Source organism: Rhipicephalus sanguineus, chromosome 8 (genome assembly GCF_013339695.2).
Source record: "Rhipicephalus sanguineus isolate Rsan-2018 chromosome 8, BIME_Rsan_1.4, whole genome shotgun sequence".
NCBI classification, from domain to species: Eukaryota; Metazoa; Arthropoda; class Arachnida; order Ixodida; family Ixodidae; genus Rhipicephalus; species Rhipicephalus sanguineus.
In genome coordinates, this window is record NC_051183.1 from 167,312,779 (window position 1) to 167,331,950 (window position 19,172).

A 19,172-nucleotide genomic window follows, 5' to 3' on the forward strand; every position below is an offset into this window, starting at 1 on the left:
TCCCCAAACCTACGTCGGTCAAAGAACTGCGCAGTTTCGTAGGACTATGCTCCTACTTTCGGCGCTTCATCCGCAACTTCGCGACTATTGTATCGCCGCTGACGAAGCTCCTTGGCAGCAACGGGCCCCTCAATTCGTGGTCGTCAGAGTGCGATGATGCTTTCGCAAAGCTCCGTAGTTTGTTGACTTCTCCTCCGATACTACGCCACTACGACCCTACGGCCCCTACAGAAGTACACACGGACGCCAGCGGTGTTGGCCTCGGCGCTGTCCTTGCGCAGCGCAAACCTGGGTTCCCGGAATACGTCGTGGCATATGCAAGTCGTACGCTTACTAAAGCTGAGACCAACTATACCGTTACGGAGAAAGAATGCCTGGCAATCATTTGGGCCCTTACGAAGTTCCGACCTTATTTATATGGTCGCCCATTCGATGTCGTCACCGACCATCATGCACTATGCTGGTTGTCGTCCTTGAAGGATCCCTCAGGCCGTCTCGCCCGGTGGGCACTTCGCCTGCAAGACTACGACATCCGTGTGCTGTACCGCAACGGACGCCAGCATGCTGACGCCGACGCCCTGTCCCGCTCTCCCTTGCCTGACGACAATGCCCACAGCTCAGTGTCTCACATAGCTGTAGCTTCAATCGACGTTCACACCATCGCTACCGAACAGCGCAAGGATCAATGGATTGCCTCACTGATAGACTTGCTGACCGATCCATCGGTCACACCATCCTCTCGCGCATTGCGTCGTCAAGCCCACCATTTCGCCGTTCGCGACGACCTCCTCCACCGACGCAATTACGACGGCGACGGTCGCCAGTGGCTACTAGTAATACCCCGCAGTCTGCGTTCTCACATATGCGAGTCGTTCCACTCTGATCCGCAGTGTGCACACTCTGGGGTATCGAAAACCTACCACCGCATTCGCCAACGGTACTTTTGGCGAGGAATGTACCGCTACGTGCAGAAGTTTGTTCGCTCCTGCATCGATTGTCAGCGCCGCAAAACTTCAACGCACCTGTCGCCGGCAGCTCTGCAACCTCTACCTTGCCCTGACCGGCCGTTTGGGCGCGTTGGCATCGATTTGTACGGGCCACTTCCTCTGACGTCCGCTGGTAACCGCTGGGCCATCGTCGCTGTAGACTACCTCACGCGATATGCTGAAACTGCCGCCCTCCCTGCGGCTACAGCGCGCGATGTGGCCTCCTTCCTGCTCCACCGATTCATGCTGCGTCACGGTCCACCCCAGGAGCTGCTCAGTGATCGAGGCCGTGTCTTCTTGTCGGAAGTCGTCGAAGCCATTCTCAAAGAGTGCAACGTTGTTCACCGCAAAACTACTGCTTACCATCCGCAGACGAATGGCCTCACCGAACGCTTTAACCGCACGCTCGGCGACATGCTCTCGATGTACGTCGCCGCCGACCACACAAATTGGGATGCCATTTTGCCCTTCGTTACGTACGCCTACAATACCGCCCCTCAGAGCACTACTGGTTTCTCACCCTTTTTTTTATTGTATGGCAGGCACCCGTCGCACACAATCGACGCAATCCTTCCCTACAAGCCGGATCCATCTGATTGTGCGCCTATTTCTGACACAGCCAGGCTTGCTGAAGAGTGTCGCGAGCTTGCAAAGGCCTTTACAACGCACGAACAAGAGCGGCAGAAGAGCCTTCGCGGTGGCACCACCACTTCTGAGTCCACGTTCCTCCCCGGAGCGCTCGTATGGCTCTCGGTCCCTACCACTGCAACCGGCCTCTCTTCAAAACTACTGCCGAAATACGAAGGCCCCTACCGTATCGTCGAACGCACATCCCCGGTCAACTACCTGATCGAACCCATAGAACCATCTTCGGACATGCGCCGTCGAGGGCGCGACATTGTCAACGTGGAGCGCCTGAAGCCCTACCACGACCCCCTCATAGTGACAAGTTGCTAGGTCGCCAGGCGGCTCCCTTTTCGTACCCGGGGTAATTGTAGCGAAGCGATCGAACTTAGTAATGGGTCGTCCTCTCGAACACCTCCTAGTGGGTCGCCCTCTTCTGCTCTTTTCGAAGAGAACGTAACTCGCGCTGAGAGTCGGCCCCGCCTTGACTGTCGCTGTTGAGTATCGTCGCCGCTAATAAACCTCTTTATACAGTTATTAAATGTTGAGACCCTTTCGAAGGTCTCTTGCCAAGTCCCGGGACCTTCACATGGCGAACCATGGAAGGTCGGCGGCTCTCTGGGTGGCTGCACCTCGATCGCTGTAGAGGGCACTGCTGCAGTCATCGTTCCTGTTGTCTTCGTTGCCGTGGTTTTTGGCTTGTCCGGTAGGAGTTCGTGTTCTGGTGGGATACCTTGCTGTCTGCGGCTGGCTTGCTAATTAGCGGCGGCGCCGATGTCCCCTTGACGGTGTGGGCTTGGCTCACGGCTGGAGGGGGGGGGGGGTGTTCGGTACATAGACCGGGAAGCACCTCCACCAGATGTCACGTGGTTGTGACGTCGACGAAGACCGCAGGCGAGGTGTCCAAGATGAAACTCTTTGTGTGGCCGAACTTGTGGCCGGGAAACAGAAAGTTAAGTTACAGCACTACACACGGTATGCACTGATAGCGGCAAACAGCGTGGACCGTCGATCAACTGACAAGCGGTCAAGCGCGTCGGCTTTGATACAGGCGCTATCGAACGTTCCAGCGATATCGCTGGTGGCGGCGGTATCTCTCGACAAAGCTGGAACAGTCACGTGCGGCGCGCAATCTTAACAAAACGATCTATTACAATCGCGAAGCTTCTCGAACACTGCTTCGCGGACAGCGTCGAGCGTTGATAACCGTCCTCGCTGGTCAAACTCGAATACATCGAAATAAAACAAGAAGTGGGCGTGGCAATATAGTGAATCCCGCGCAAAGATTGCTTCCACATGCACATAATAAACACTAACTCGACATGCACTCTTTCAAAGTGTCATCATTTGAGGATAGAAACCGCAAGATGTCCGCTTCCTAGCAGTCGGTGCCAGTGCACTCGAAGCTGTAGGCGGCGTATACACCGTTAGCCCTTTTGGAAACGGCCGCACGCTGGCGAGGAGGCGTCATGCGCCGACGCGAAAGGCGAATCGCGTAACTGCGTTGTCACCGACTTGAATCACCGTGGACGCCGCATTTGACCGACCACAGTTTTCTACAAGATTGCAGCGAAATCCTCCGCCGCGCTGAGACTACCGAAATGCTCGCAGTCAGTGCTCCTTTGTGTGATTACGCATAACTCGTGGCCTCCAAGATTGGCTCCGGCAACGTGCCGTTGCTAGTGTTGCGCAGGCCGTTCCATTCGCGCGGGGAGAGCGTAATCGGAAAAGCGGTGTGGCAGCCAGAAGAGCGTCGGTTATTGGACGCTCAGCTTCATTACTGAGCTTGGGCTAAAGTCGTCATCCGCAGAATGTTAAAACGCGCGCCTTGTTTGTTTTTTGCGCCGAGGCGCGCGCGGCGTTTTATTTTCTTTTTGCGCCGCGGCGCCGCATGTATGTTGCAGGGAGGTTCGACGGCGAGGTGGGGGCCTAAAGGCCGAACCATATGTAGCGTTTTTGCCAGCGTTTTCCGGGCGTTTCGTTCCCCGGCGTCTCTCGGCGTCGACGCTACAGGTGACAGTGGCGAATCGTCCACCTCAGGACGGTCCAGACATCATCGGCGTCAGGGTCGGCGCCGGAAGCAGTTCGATGGACGCAGAACCAATCAGAGTGCGGCTGGCAGCGACTTCCGCTCCGTAACGGCGTCATCGCTGCCGCCAAAATGGCTGCCGCCCGCCTCGGATCTATTAAGTCATCGCTGTGCACTGTGTAGCCCGTAAGTTCTCAACTGATGCTTGTATTTGACTTAGCTTGTTCCCTAGAAGCTTCGACAGCAAAGAGCTCGTGATATCTTTGAACTCAAGTTCATCGGTAGGCTTATCGAGTGTATCGGCCGAATTCGTTGACTCAAAGATGTGCGACATCTTCAAGCTCAGAGGTCATATATTACGAGTTTGTGGTTTTTATTAATGCCAATAGCTGGCGCTACAAGTCATATAAAGGCAAATGGACCTTTCTGCGCCACTCTCATGCACTACAAGACTGCAAATGAGACATCAAAGCTATAATCAGGAATATAAGTTGGTCCATTGACGGAAATTGCACACTGCTTTGCGAGGTGAGGGTTTATACGCTGGGCTGGCGTTGGCCTGAGCGCTTCTCATGTGATTGACCGCCCTCACTGGCAGCGTTTATGTGACGACGCCGAGAGACGCAACGCCAGAAAACACCGGCAAAAACGTTGCATATGGTTCGGTCTTAAGGATCTTGGCTCCAAAATGTTAACGGAAAGATCACACCTCGGCCAGGCTGGAAACGCGACGCGCGTCGCGTCTCCCCTCTAGTCTGGCCGTGATCTCTCATTCGAGCGGGCAACGCCGTGTCGCAGCCAGGCAAGCATGGCAGAGCTATTTTAAGTGCGAATGCACTTTATAAGCGACCCTGAATCCGCCGTCCCATAGCAACGGCGCGAGGAGCGGAGAGGAGCGTCTGTAGCAACGGCGCAGCGACGTCACGCCCCACGTGACTGCGCGCGCTCCGCCCTCCGCTCCGTGGCTGCGCGCGCCCCGCGCATTGCCTGTGGTGATGAAGGCCGGCGGCGAGACGCCGAACAAAAGCGTGCGAAGCGAGCCGAGCACCCCGAAGCCGATCTGGCGCGCGGACGCGCGATGCGTGAGCGAGCGCGGGCCCTCGAATTCGATCGGCCGGACGCGCGCTTCAAGCGAGACTTCCTGGACCGCAGCTTCGGGTATAGCTGCGCGGTGTGCGATCGACTGTGGTTCGACAACAACCTGAGCCCCATCTCGGGCGTGCGCAACGCCGCCAACAAGTTGAACGCGTTGCGGGTTCTTTGGAACGAGTTAGGAAGACAGATCATCATCATCAGTAAAAGTGCTTTGCACTTAAAAACGGCCAGACCTCCGTGGGTCGGCTGGCGCGTGCTCTCTCGCTGCCGTCTCCTTCGCTCGGCTCTGCAGTTTAGTCGCGCGCGCCCCCTCATAGCATCACCCCGTGCTTCGCACTTCCTCATACTCCCCTTCGGGGAAATGCGGGTTTTTTTAATATGGATGAATGCTATGAGCGAGCCTTCGGCTAAAGCCGCTACCTCTCGGTGTAAGGTGTTGGCGGATCTAATCGCGGAGGGCATGCATTACTTCACTATTCCCAGATTGCGACACCACCCCGCAAATCAAGAGCACGGTGAGAGGAAAATGTGAGAGATAAAACGCGTGTTCTTGAAGCCTCCGACATGTGTGACCGTGGCTCAATAGTTAGAGCAACCGTCACTTATCGTCGCGCACCGAGAGCTTGTGAGTTCGGCTCCCGTTGACGAAACGTTTTTATTGCGATAGCAATTATATGAACACACTGGGCAGATTTTCGCCGTCGCCGTCCTGCGCCGGATATGTATATGTGTGTATATATAAATAAAAGCAAGAAGTAACAATAATTCAGAAGAAAAAACTGGCCGCGTATCTGCGTGCTTCGCTGCAAATGTCGTCTAAAGACGATAGAAGAGGCACTGCGTGAGACATGGACGCCATCTGGCAATACGTCGGGAAACGTGAGTGCTGTGTTGCGGGCTGGTAGTCCCGGCGCAGCAGCAGGCGAAGACCGGCGGTGACCAACGCGACCGGCGGGGGCGCCAGCCAGTCCGAACACGCGGTTTCGCGCGAAGCGCTGAAGCAGAAGAAACGTCCGCACTCAACGAGTACTCTCCACACACTCTTTTATTTACACGTCGCCTGGGTAAAACAGGAATGCCAGAGGGGCGCCCTGTGGCATTCGTACAGTGCAATACACAACCGAAACCGAAACACAACAATGAGCTCGTGCAGAGGGCACGGAGGAAGGCAAGTTTCAGCGCAGTGGCATTTTCAGCGCAGCTTAAGAAACTAGGGCCTTTACAATTATGTATGTATGCATTTTCTATTAAAGGAACACACCACCTAATACTTACCTAGTCATGTTGCGCCTCAGATATGCGTAATGTTTGCTTTTTGATCGACAATGTACACAAGCATGAACCTAGTCAGCCGTTCAAGATGGCTGGCCCTTGGGCAAGTGGTTCAACTTTGACCGAGTGGCTGAATCGAGTGACGTGCCGACAAACAGAAAGACAGACAGAGAGACCAAAATTTCTCCGTTTAAGTATCCCAAGAAAGACTATCGTCTTTAAAAGATCCCGAAGCGCTCGACCGGGGTTTTGAACCTGCGACCCCCTGCTCCGTAGCTTGCTGCCTTATACAATTACGCCATGCCTCATTCGGCCTCTTTGGTACTAGCGGCAGAATACAAACGCACGTTAAGCAGGTAAAGTATAACCATCTCAGCGCACGCTCGCGCGAAAAAGAATTCTTCTTCCTCTTGTTCTTCGAGCGCCTTGATGATGATAGTAACGCAGGCAAAACCACATAGAGTATAGCCAACTGTAGCATGCGGCGCTCGCTCCACTCCGGCGCGTGCTCTAGTTTAATAGAACTAAAGAAGAAGTAAGAAGGAAAAAGAAGTGAGTTTGCGCTGTAATTTTAGCGTCAGAAATATTTACCAACTAGAGCCAAATGACGTTGTATGTTAGTGACCACAATCGACTCTCGTAGGGAACGCGAGCCGTGGCTTCACTTGCCACTGCCTTGCGCGGTCTTTATTTCTTCTCTTGAGGTCGCGCGCTTTGCGGTTTTGTCTGCCGCCGAAACGAAGGCGCTGCAGGGTCTTGGGACAACATGAACGCAAGAGTACGAGAGTGGCTTGCGTTCTGCGCATGCTTCCTGGCCGCTCGAAAATTTCTTGGGGCCCCATTTCTAAAACTGCCTATTGTTTCGCCGGACTTTCAGAAGCCACGGAAGTGGCTATTTCGCACAAGGGGAGGGTTGAGGGGAGCGCAAATTTGTGTTTTCTTTGCGCGAAATAGCCACTTCCGTGGCTTCTGAAAGAACATGAACCGACTAGCCCAACAACGTGTGCTTCTGTTTCGCCGGAGTTGGGATGTGTGCCTTCGACTTGTACTTTGACATACAGAGTGTGGTCGACCGTGCTCGCACGATTATTTCTTGAGGGGGAGTTTTGTACGTCTTGTGCTTTCAGCAAAGTTTGCGTTGAAGCTATAGACCACGCGAGGGTCACTTTGCTCGCTGCAGCGGCAGCGTTTGCGAAAGGAGTGATCTGCTACCTTGAAGAGCCAAAGTAGGGGTTAGTTGAAGCGACAACTGTGACAGTTCGCGCTCGTCCTATGTATACCTGCGTGTTTTTCTTCTAATTTGTTTCGTTGCCATCTGATCGTGTGCATTTTGATGTCGTATTTCCGTGACGCAAGTACGTAATGAAAGTCTTGGTGAACTCCGGCATAAAACACTTTCGTGTTAATAATTCGAGCAAGACCATCACTTCGTTAAACAGAGTTTCAACTGTGTGTGCTAATACGAGTCGTACAGCGATCAGGCAACGCGAAATATAGGCACGTATACTCATTGCCGCAATCGATTATTTAAACATTGGTTACGCTGTTCTCATAGACGCAGGCGTCTAATGCCTAATCGTTAACAGAGGTAACAGAGGCGTACGGGTTGAAACGCGCGAGGTGCCGTTGTATCCGCCGATGACGTAGATGATGCCCTTGTGAGCTACCAACTTGTGGCCACTACGTCGCCAGGGCATGGACTGCACCCGGGTCCAGACGTTGGTCGACGGATCGTAAAACTCGACAGATTCCAGCACCGTCCAGCCCGTGAAGCCACCCGCACTGCGGGAGAAAGTATCCCCATGGCAGTTAAGAATGCAACGCGGACACAGAGTACCAAGTGTATGCATTGACAGATTGCAAAATGATAGGCACTGCGCATGCGTGAGGAGGTTTGTTTTCAACGCGAACAGTCTCGACCACAGAATAGCAGACAAACTATTTTTTTTTCCATTCGCCACTACTCTGTGTTTTTACTTTATTGCATTTCTCCCGTTCTCTCTGTACATGGGGGAACTTACAATGAGGTGTGACATTCTTCCAATACGTTTCGAAAAGCCTATGGGGAGCTGACGCACCTTCACTGGAATGCCGATGGGTAAACGCGCTTAGAGCTAGAACACGGCCGCTAAATAAAAAAAGAGGTGCGGCCTGCCGAACGCTCTTTTGCGCCGGTGACAGCGCTAGTTCTTGCTCCCGCCGCCGCAGCGCTGTAGAACGGTAAAGAAAACCCGCTCTCACAGGCGGCCAGCCGGCTGCGTGCATTCATTTTAGTGATCATTACAGTCGCCTCACATTGACCTGTGATTGCATTTCGGCTATTTATGTCCAAGACACGCCAGATGACGTATCAGTATGGTTTCCTTCGCGGTTATTGCTACTACACGCAAGAAGGGCATGCTCCCATGAAGATACGCCTATAAGCGTGCTATACAGCGCCGCTGCCAAAAGATAGATGGATGAATGTAAAACTTTATTGAACAATCGTTCTTTTTTTTCTTCTACTGGGAACAAAAGTGGTCCACTGCTCTTCGTTGATGTCCTCAGTCGTTTGAATGCTCTAGCTTTTGTTATCTGCTTGGACGACTTCCTCATTGCGGGGGCTTTTTTAAAAGATGCGTGATTACTTTCTGCTCTTCAAAATAAACTAGCGTGACATGGAATATCTCCCACGTATATACTTGCTAAATCTGGTGTATATCTGCTTCGCATTGTACTAATAGGTGCCCTTTTAAATGACACCCAATTCAAACATGAGTTGTTACCATTGAACTACATTACTGAAACACAGTGAGTGCAAAAGTCTTGCCTACATATTGTACCAAAATGGCAAGTTGGGCGAGTTGGCGCGTACTCACGTCCTGATGAAACAGCGCAGATGAAAAACGAGAACAAGAAATGGCGTAATGACACACAGCGCTGCACACCGAACCGGAGGTTCATTGGGTTTTAACTCTCGCGTTTTAACGAGGTCTTCCACGGTAGGGCTGTGTAGGCGGCCGTCCAGTCCAGAGAATCCTTCCGCTTTCGACGTCATTCCACTCACCACGCTTTCTGTTTCAGTAACTTCTGCACGCAAAGGATTGATAACTTCTTTTCTTGAGCTTTGGCACTCATCTAGTTAATATTGTTTGCTGTTCGATATGGAAGGAAAAGGCAAAACACGAACAAGTGGTCTACCTTTCAATGACGACGCGGCTAGCTTGTAAGCTGGAAAAGATGAAAATATGGTCGGCACGGCTGTCGATCGCAGCACCTTGCGCTCTACATTGAAGTCGTACTGCTTGAAGTGAACGAAGTGAATGTGCGACTTCTTCGCAGTTGCCAATCTCCACCACGGCGACAGGTCTTGGGCATCGCAGTTATGGTGAAATGTCCATTCACATGAAGCACTCACTGATAGAGCCAACGCAACAAAAAACCCGCACCTTTTCTACCTCGTAAGCAAGCATACGGCTGCTCATTTCCAGCAACAGCGTTTGCTTGCGCTCGCCCAAGCCAACGCCCTGAGCGTTCGCTTACTAGCGGCCGCTGTTTACCGATGTGTAGCGCCCCCGCGGTAGCGTCTCAAAACTCTGCATGTACGCGTTCCCCCATTGAAAACGCACCCATTCGGCAGGCCGCACCTCTTTTAGATGCGAAGTATCTTAAGGCGGAGCTCAATCCGGTGGTGGTGGTGGTGGTGTGCGGCGTGACCACTCTTACTGCGCATGCGCATACCCTCTCCACTCACCCTCTCCCTTCCCCTCTCCACTTTCCCTCTCCCATCCCCCTTATCATACCCCTTCCCTCCCCCTTTCCACTCTTCCTCTGAAACGCGGGCTAGACCTGCCGAAATTCTCTCCTGCGCAACGCCGCAATGAGCTCGAGCGCATGCGCGTCCCCTCCCCTTCTCTCTCCTCTCCTACGCTGCCCCCCTCTCGCCCGCCTGTCGACCGCGTTCCCCGCTCGCCCTGTGAGAATTAACGGCCAGGCTAGATGGAAGATACGACGCGCGTAGCGTCCCTCTTCGCGTTCCACGACGCAAGGTCGGTTGCATACCCAGCGAACGCCAACGGAACGCGATCGTGCAAGTGCTCCGGCTTCGCATCGCCTCATGGTCCCCTTTAGCGGGAGATGGTGTAATTTTTTTTTTAGCGGCCGTGGCTAGAAGCGCAGTCTGGGAACCAGAGGTTTCGTGTGGAAAACATTCTTGCAGGAAAGCCAACTTACATAGGTTTGCCAAGTGTACGCTAGGGGATGCTTACTCTTTTGGAAATATATAGTTACTGTGTATGCTACCTTTAGGTGACAAAGATGCGCGAAGGTCTGGCAAGAAACTACAACTATGCGGCAAAGCCACACTCCATTTTTGCAGGCGACATGCCTACCGTGTCGACGATCGACATGTCTGGCGTGTCGAAGAGCGAGGATAAACTTGACTGTCGATGACTAGTGTATATCCAGTTCCCTGCAGCGGTGGCGTCGAAAAGTTAAACAGAAAAATGGCCGGGACGTCAGCTTCTTCGCAAAGCATCGTTGCTAGCAGCGTTTGGAAGACAGACGCGCAGCTGTGCTACCTAAAAGAAGCATATACAGTAACTCGAAAGCCAATGTGTCAATTCAGCCCTGTCTTTGAGAGTTCATGTGAATATTCGACCCGCCGGGGTAGCTTGTTTTACGGCTGGGTATTGCGTTTCTAAGACAAGAAAAGGACTCTCATCCACGGCGACTGTATCTGGACGGAATGCGAAAACAACCTTACCACTCGCATTTCCGCGTGTTAACCCTGTCAGTCAAAACACTCCGCAGTCCTCCACCACGGCGTGTCATCAATGATTTCTTAGCTTTGGCACATAAATTACAGAATATTATTCGATTAAGACTGCCCTATAATTAGGGTAAGAGGAAGTGGAGTTAGATGAAAAAAAGGATGACTACCCACATCTCTGACTATGTATACGAATTGATATTGCAGTTAAGAAATTAAAATTGGGTAGTGGCTCCTAATGCTCGAAAAGGACGCAATACTTAAGGGACACGTTTAGTGGGACCACTTGGGTCTACAGTACACGGCTGTATATGCAAGGAAGCGGAAACCTTTTGACAGAGTATACTTTAAACAATGAACGTCTAAAAAAAGCAGATAGTTTATAAATACCTAGGGGTAGTCTTGTCATCTGACTGCTCGTGGAATGCGCATGTAGATGATGTGGTTTGTAAAGCTGGAAAGGCGCTAAACTTTATCCAACGTAATTTAAAAACTTCGGAACTGAACTTAAAAAAGACAGCCTATTTAACATGTATACGACCTATACTGGAATACGCTTGTGCCGTGTGGGATCCTTCGCAAGCCACATTGATTGATAAAATTGAAAAAATTCAAAACCGGGCGGCCAGGTTCGTCTTGGGACGGTACAAGAGAGGGGAGAGCTGCACTCAGATGAAAAATGAACTTGGGTGGGAATTGCTTTCCTCACGTCGGCAAAAGCTGCGACTGAAGTTCTTTTTTCAGATATACAATGATAAAACAGGAATTAATAAAGAAAAATACTTTAAGGAACCTCATTACCGTTCATCTAGAACTGACCATGTTTTTAAAATAAGAGAATTATATGGCGGCTGTGGTTAGGCATCCAGCTGCAGAAAAATGTCAGTGTGACATCACGAATGTCAAAGTCCTCGTTTCTTAGTGTAGGCACACCTGCTCCGTAATATTCCTTAATATTGCGCATGTTATGTCGCTGGTTCCATTACAGGGCTCTGTTGTGATGACGTTGATTCTCTGGCAGCGCCAAAGCCAACCGCCAGGGTAGGGCATAGGCTCCAAGCAGAAGCGGCGCTCTCGGGCCAAGCGTTGAAGACCCACTAGCTCCTCTTCCTGCAAATCTCTTCGCTGCGATGTAATCATTTTTTTTCGACGCCTGGTTGCCAGGGCCAAGGAGGCAGCAGGGCCCATAGGATTCATCTAATGAGGAAGCATAGAGTAGAAGCGGGGCTCATACTGTTTCAAAACAAACGCTTATTCCCCCTCCTCCAATTAAGCACTGATCAAGAACTTAGCAGATGCTCTCAATATCTACAACGTCTTGTCGCAGGAACGTGCAGGTTTCGTTGTCACCTGCATTTTATTTAAGATGCCGTGAAATCCGTGAGACGTAGTACGCAGCGAACAGGACCAGACGGGAAAAAGTCGTGACGCGAATCTTGAAATGCAAAACTCTACCACTCACATGTAGACGCGCCCGTGAGCCACCGCGGCGCCAGCGTCACTGCGAATGTCGTTCATATCGGCAAGCTGGGTCCAGTGATTCGCGTTCACGTCGTAGCGCTCCACTGTTTTAAACCGCTGGCGACCATCGTAGCCGCCCATGGCATAGATGTGGCCCTGCGAAAACGAGATGCACTTCTGTCAGATGACCACTATGAACCAGGATTGGGAAGCAGCTACAAGTCGCGCCTTCCCCGGCAGTGGCCGCTCACATGGCGTAACTGAATCTCTAGACCGACAACAACAAGAACAAATCTGATGAACCTAACTATACTCCATCTCACAAGCTGGTTGCAGCACTACGAAGGCTACGCCGATTTAAACCAATCACGAAGGCAAGTTCCTCCGCGTTGTATTAATCCGCGCACATTTTTAGCTGTGGCATAATCGGTTGAGTGCCCGCACCACGAGATCATTCATATCTCAGTGGATCCAAGTTCGAATCCAGTCGGGTCAACAGAAAATTTTTAAAGCTTTCTTTTAAACGTTAACCTCTTTTTGCTGCCTCATGCCAAATGCACCTTACCGCAGTGTTCAACAAGTGGGTTTGTTCGTTTGTGTATTTACAAGGTGTCCGCTACTGCGATTGCTCCTCGCGGAATCCGATAAAAACATCTGAAGGTCGCCTGTTTCTACGGAGCATTTTGTCGTTTTAAAGTAATGCTGTTTCTAGTTAACACCTCGGGATTTCTTCATGATGACGTATGCCAGAATGCGCAATCCAAAAAAGCAGGCGTGGTGACATAACTTCTCAATGTCTGTACATACCAAGTGTCCTAGAAGCAGAAGTCTAAAACTTTGACCTTACCCAAATTATGTGACGCTTGACTGCTCAGACACCTAAACCACTGTGGGGATGTCTATCGCAAGCATTATTGTGAATAATTATCATTTACAGTTATACAAATAACGTGATGTCACCACCAATTTTCTCCACGATCTACACAAGGTAAGCATGAAACGGACAGAGCCGAATTGTCGGCAGGCGTCTTTATTGTACCATAATGACGACTAAAACTGCGCTAAAAACACAAAGACAAAGACGAGGATAAAGACAAAGACGAGACAATACACGCGGTGTATAAGTGAGCCTTCAGTACCTCTTGCTGATTGTGAGCTGAAATATTTAGGTGCCACTTTGTGACGTAGACATATCTGTGTCCAATGATCCTATTTCATCAAATGTTCACTGTGTATATATGTCATCCTTCAAACATTAAACGTTCAGTTGTGAGTCTGCACGAGTCCTGTTTTCCTCGTCTTTGTTTCTGTGTTTTTAGCGCAGTTTCAGTCGTCATTAGGAATTTAAACCAAATAGCCCGACTTGGTGCTCTACTTTATTGTACCAGCAGGTTTGTTTTTCACGCATCGTCATGTCTCTACACAAACCAATAGAAAGAGACACAAGAGAATACGACAGTTCACAAACATTCGCACAAACACGGCACATTTCGTAGCACACGTTTGCATTTGTGCGCTTCGGAAAGACACACACACATGTCACAGAATCCTTAGAAGAAGTTTCCACTGCAGATTAGCACTTCTTCGCTGCTTGTTATCTGGATCATATTAAAGTTATTTCATCATCACCATCATACATTTGCTGTTCTTTTCGAAACAAACATCAATGCCCTATGTACAGACACACCAAACACAAAGTACATGAGACAATGAAACTCTTCCCAAAAGTAGAAATGCAGGTGCAAGAAAATTTCACTACCTGGCCGCACGATTGGTAATATGAGCACAGCAAGATACTGCTACCTAGCAACCACAATTAATAATAATAATAATAATATTAATAATAACGGTAGTTATAATAATAATAATAATAATAATAATAATAATAATAATATTATTATTATTATTATTATTATTATTATTATTATTATTATTATTATTATTATTATTATTATTATTATTATTATTATTATTATTATTATTATTATTATTATGTTAGAGCGTATTGTTAGATTTTCTCGCTTTTAATTCCCTACAGCAGCACAATAGTATTGCCAATTCCCGTGGTAACGTCTTAGATCTGTGTATTTCTAATAATCAACCTATCGAAGTATCACTTTCTCACATCTCTCTTGTTCGTCCTGACAAATTTCACCCACCACTCAAACTAACACTCTGTATTTCACCAGAAAAACCAAGCTTTCCCAGAAAAATCGAGAAAACGCCCAGATTTGCCTTCAAGCGAGGTGACTACGTTGGCTTGTACTATGACTTGTCCACCGCAGATTGGTCACTGGTAACTGACAAACCCAATGTTGATGATTAAGTCGATCAGTTTACGGAACTTATCTTGACCAGCATGAGCAAGTTCATTCCCCAGTATACACCTAATCATTGTAAATATCCCTCGTGGTTCTCATCAGAACTTATAAGTGCACTGAAACATAAAGATCGTGCACACAGGAAGTATAAATGTTCTCCATCCACTCATTTGAAGGAAGAATTCTGTCGTTTTCGTACTCTTTGTAAACGCCTTTATAAACGGGATCACAGTCTATATATTTCATTTTTAGAAAAAAGCGCGTCTGACAGGCCAGCTGAGTTTTGGAAGTATGTGCGCAAACGGTCGAGCAAAAGTGGCAAGTCCTTCAGGATACTGGACCCAAATGGAGTAGAAGTTCAAGCCGTTGCTGACTGTTTTGCCATGCATTTCTCATCTGTTTATGTCTCCAGCCTCTGTAGCTAGTAATGGTCGACAGGTTAAGGCAGCTGGCACAGCTGATGTTGTGTCGCTAGATGAAGATTACATTTCAGAATGCATTAAGCGCTTGAAACCATCCTTTTCAGCTGGCCCAGATGGCATCCCCTCTGTCATACTAAAAGCCTATGGTAGTATACTTATACCAGTATTGACTACCATATTTATTAAGTATCTGCATGCTTCAACTTTTCTTAGCATGTGGAAAACTGCTCGTGTTTTCCCAGTATTTAAGTCTGGCTGTAAAAGTGACGTCTCGAACTACCGCCCTATTTCCCTTTTTGTGCCGCATCTGAAATCTTTGAGCTTGCTCTTCACAAAATATTGTCTTTTGATGTAAAAAATTTATTGATTATGAATCAGCATGGGTTTCTCGCTGGCCGCTCAACTGTCACTAATCTTGCCAGTTTCATGATGCAAGTCTCCACGCCTATTTCGCAGAGAGGTCAGGTTCACGCTATTTACTGTGACCTTAGCAAAGCTTTTGACGTTGTCAGCCATTCGCTGCTTGTGGATAAACTTGCACACTTTGATGTTGATTCTTCGATTGTAAATCTCCTCCATAGCTATCTTCTTGATAGATCATGTTATGTTGCCGTTAATGGCCAAACGTCCTCTTTGTACAGAGCTACTAGTGGGGTTCCTCAAGGGTCGGTACTGGGCCCACTCCTCCTTTTAATTTATGTTAATGATGTTTCTTCTCTCATTCGGAATTCTTCTTTCCTTTTGTATGCCGATGACTTAAAGATATTTAAGGAAATTCGTTCAGTTATCGATTGTCGCTTGCTGCAATCTGATTTGTGTTCTTTTTCTGAATGGTGTAGGAGCAATAACCTCTCCCTAACTATTTCAAAGCCAAGGTAAAACATCTAGTGTGCCATTTTAGGGGCGAAGCTCCTTATAGCGAGACCTGGTCGGTTGCCGATCGTCGATCCATCCGGCGTACCCAGTAGCGTTCCCTTATCGTACAAAAGAGGGCGCTGTCCCATAGAGATCCATGCAAACTGCAATTGGGTGACGATATACTAGATGGCGTTGTACGCATTCTGTGTCATCTCCATTTCTCATCTCGTTTCCGAGAGGGCGCTGTCCCGTAGACATGCGTACAATATGGCGGTTGGGTGAAGGTACGCTAGATGGCGTTGGCTGTGCAGCTGCTCTCCGACTGGCTGCTGCGCGGGGATTTCTCATTCCCCGGATCGTCGCCGTACAAGTGCGCTCGCCGGATCGTGCTGCTTGGCGGACCATGGACGACGAGGAGCGCCGGGTGCGGAAGGCCGCTGCGTCTCGTGCTCCTCGGCAGGATCCCGAGGTGCGAGCTCGAGAGGCTGCCTCCTAGCGCCGCACGCGCTTGGCGGCGGCTTCGCGGGCGCGCACCGCCTCGAGATCCGCCTGGCACCGCGCTCGCTTGGCGGCAGCCAGGCGGATCCCGGAACGGTGCGTGCCAAGGACGCCGCTGCGAAAAGGGCTCAGCGAGAAGCGGATCGCGACACCATGATTGCTTCAGGAGCTTCGCCCAAGCTCTTCATCATTCACCCGTGGATATGCTGTAATTCTTTTATATTCTGTCAATTCTGTATCGTTGTGTAAGGTATGTGAGATCAATGATCTAGGTGTTCTTTTTGATAGCACCTTACACTTTTCTGCTCACGCTAAACGTGTTGCTTTGCGGGGTCTTCGCACCCTAGGCTGTGTTTGCAGAATGTCTACAGAATTCCGTTCTCCTATGCCCTTCCGAAAATTGTACATCGCGCTATGTCTTCCTCAACTTGACTATGCATCTGTGATCTGGAATGGCGTTTCTAATTCCAGCAGCAACGCCATTTAGCGAGTCCAGAAAAAATCCTAAGCATTTACAACCATCGTTTTGCTAGAAATGACTCTGGATCTTGTTCTAACGCTGCTGGATTATTATCATTGCCATCACTTTGCTGCCGACGAAATCGCGCTGATCTGTTATTTTTTACAAGCTTGTGCATGGTATTATATCCTGCCCTGTACTGTTCAACTGTCTTAATTTCCGAATTCCACGTAAGCTGACCAGAGAGAATAGACCTTTTCATGTAACCGCCTGCTTCTGTGAACATTCGACCATTGGCAGGACACAACGTCTTTACAATGCTTACTTTTTAGAGCTCTATATTTTTCACAGCTCCCAGTCGTTCCGCTCCGAGCTTTGCACTGTACTTACATAGCCTCGTTCACTGTTGACATTTTTTTTTCTGCCTGCGCATAGTTGTATATGTGCAATTTTATAACTTTTTTTATCCCTGATATTTTATTATGAATGTAGGCCCTTTTTTTTTCGTGCGTCAGTACAAAGACTTTATGGTTGTTCCTGGGCACGTTAAATAAACGTTTGATTGATTGATTGATTATGTTTTTTAATACTATACCTGCAGCTATGGAATAAATATACAGCGCTCTTCAGATTCGAACACCGCACAGGAGGCACACCTTTGAGCGGTATGCACACTTCAAAATTACACGCGTAAAATGCACCCATAACATCTACTGCACACTACTTGAGAGCCTAACGCCTGAGAAGACAGGCATGCTTTTGAACGTTATGCCCGCCCGAGAACCACACGCGCAAAATGCACCAGTAAGGTCTATCACAGCTCACACTCAAGGTCGTCTTCGTCAGCGAACATTGTGCAATCACTACTGGTTGTGTCATCTCCGAGGTTCACCGCCACTGGCTGTAGACTGTCAACAACGTCATCAGTAATGTTATCGAGTTTCTTCATGTAATTTTCTTCGTCGAGAACGTGCTGAACGTAGTCCTTCCATTTCTCAGCGCTGAATTGCTCGATCCCCTTCCATACCAACGGCTCTAAATCTTGCATGCTGAATGTCTTGTTTTCCCTTGCGACAAAACCCTTCACGTCACTCCATGCAAGCTCTATCGGATTCATTTTGCAATGGCAGGGAGGCAAGCGCACAACGCAGTGGCCTGATGCTGAAGCAATACAGTCTACTCGGTATCGGTCTCCCCCCGTTTTAGTGTTGTTAATAAGCTTCATGAGTTCAGCCTTTACCATGTCCTGACCATATGGCACACCCTTTGAGAAAAGTCAGTCCTGCATTTCAGTTTTGAGACTGCTCATTCGCGGCACCTTATCCTGCTTCAATGAGTGATAAGGTGCATTATCCATGAGTATGACACTTCGAGGTGGCAGAAGTGGCAGCAATTTCTTAGTGAATCATTTTTCGTAGTGGTCACCATTCATCTCACGGTGATAATCGCCTGCGCTTTTCTTTGCGCGAAACACTTCACCTGCGCCTTCCACAAAGCCATTTTCGTTGCCGCAATGAGTCACAATAAGCCAGCCGCTTCTTCCACTAGGGTCTTGAAGGCCTGTATACAGCCCGGATCGACGCGCTCTATGGACGGTATTTATGGTTTCATCAACCCACACTTGTCTACTCGTGTGGCCAGCGTTGACCCATGTTTGGTCGGTGTAAAAGATCGGCCTGCCTTGGCGCGGCAACTCCGCAATCTGACGCAAGTAGCGGCGGCGAGACTACACAATGTGTGTCGCTTCTATGAGGAGTGTATTCTGAGACCGATTCTTATATCGGAAGCCAAGCCTCTTTAACATCCTGTGCATAGTTGCCGTCGAGAGCTCGCTGTCCTCTTCGAAGTGGCGCGTAAGCTTGGTGACAGTGGGGATCTCGTTTCTGCGAAAGATACTGTGCACAGTCCTTCGCAGCACTCCCGGGTCAAAGTTGTCCAGCTTCTTTTTGCGCTGGCGTCCTTTCCCACCACAACACTTGTTCGGTGCCAACACTCTGCCCGCGTTTTCTTTCTCAAACGCCCACTCGTACAGCGTCCGCTCGCTCACCTTTGTTAGTTGTGCAGTCCCCTTAACGAGAAACTTCACGCTGGCTCCTTCTCCGCCGTTTAACTCTGGCGTCTTCACCTCTTTCGGATAAAATTGAACTTTCGAAGAACGGCATGAACTAGACGCTACTACGCTGGAGGAAGCCATGTTTTCCAAGGACGGCGCAGTACTTTTTAGAGCCTCCGCATCGCGTTTTTTACCTGCGTTTGTTGGCCCGCATGTAATAAAGATCTCATTGCTTTTTCAAGAATGCTATTAAATCAGTGCTGAATCAGTGAATAGATTTCTGGCATACTTTCAACATAATCTGTGAATGTGCAAGGAACTATTTATTAGATGACGCTGTCAA

General features: G+C 49.3%; 1 protein-coding gene across 1 annotated transcript in view; it reads right to left on the reverse strand.

The window, feature by feature from the left end:
- The window catches only part of LOC119403672 (kelch-like protein 10), a 76,401-nt gene that overhangs the window by 28,445 nt on the left and 28,784 nt on the right, over positions 1-19,172 (reverse strand). The window contains exons 4-5 of the mRNA XM_037670583.1: positions 12,219-12,373; positions 7,610-7,788 (exon numbers count right to left, since the gene is read on the reverse strand). Coding sequence (XP_037526511.1) covers positions 7,610-7,788; positions 12,219-12,373 — 334 coding nt within the window. The remainder of the gene's footprint in view (positions 1-7,609; positions 7,789-12,218; positions 12,374-19,172) is intronic.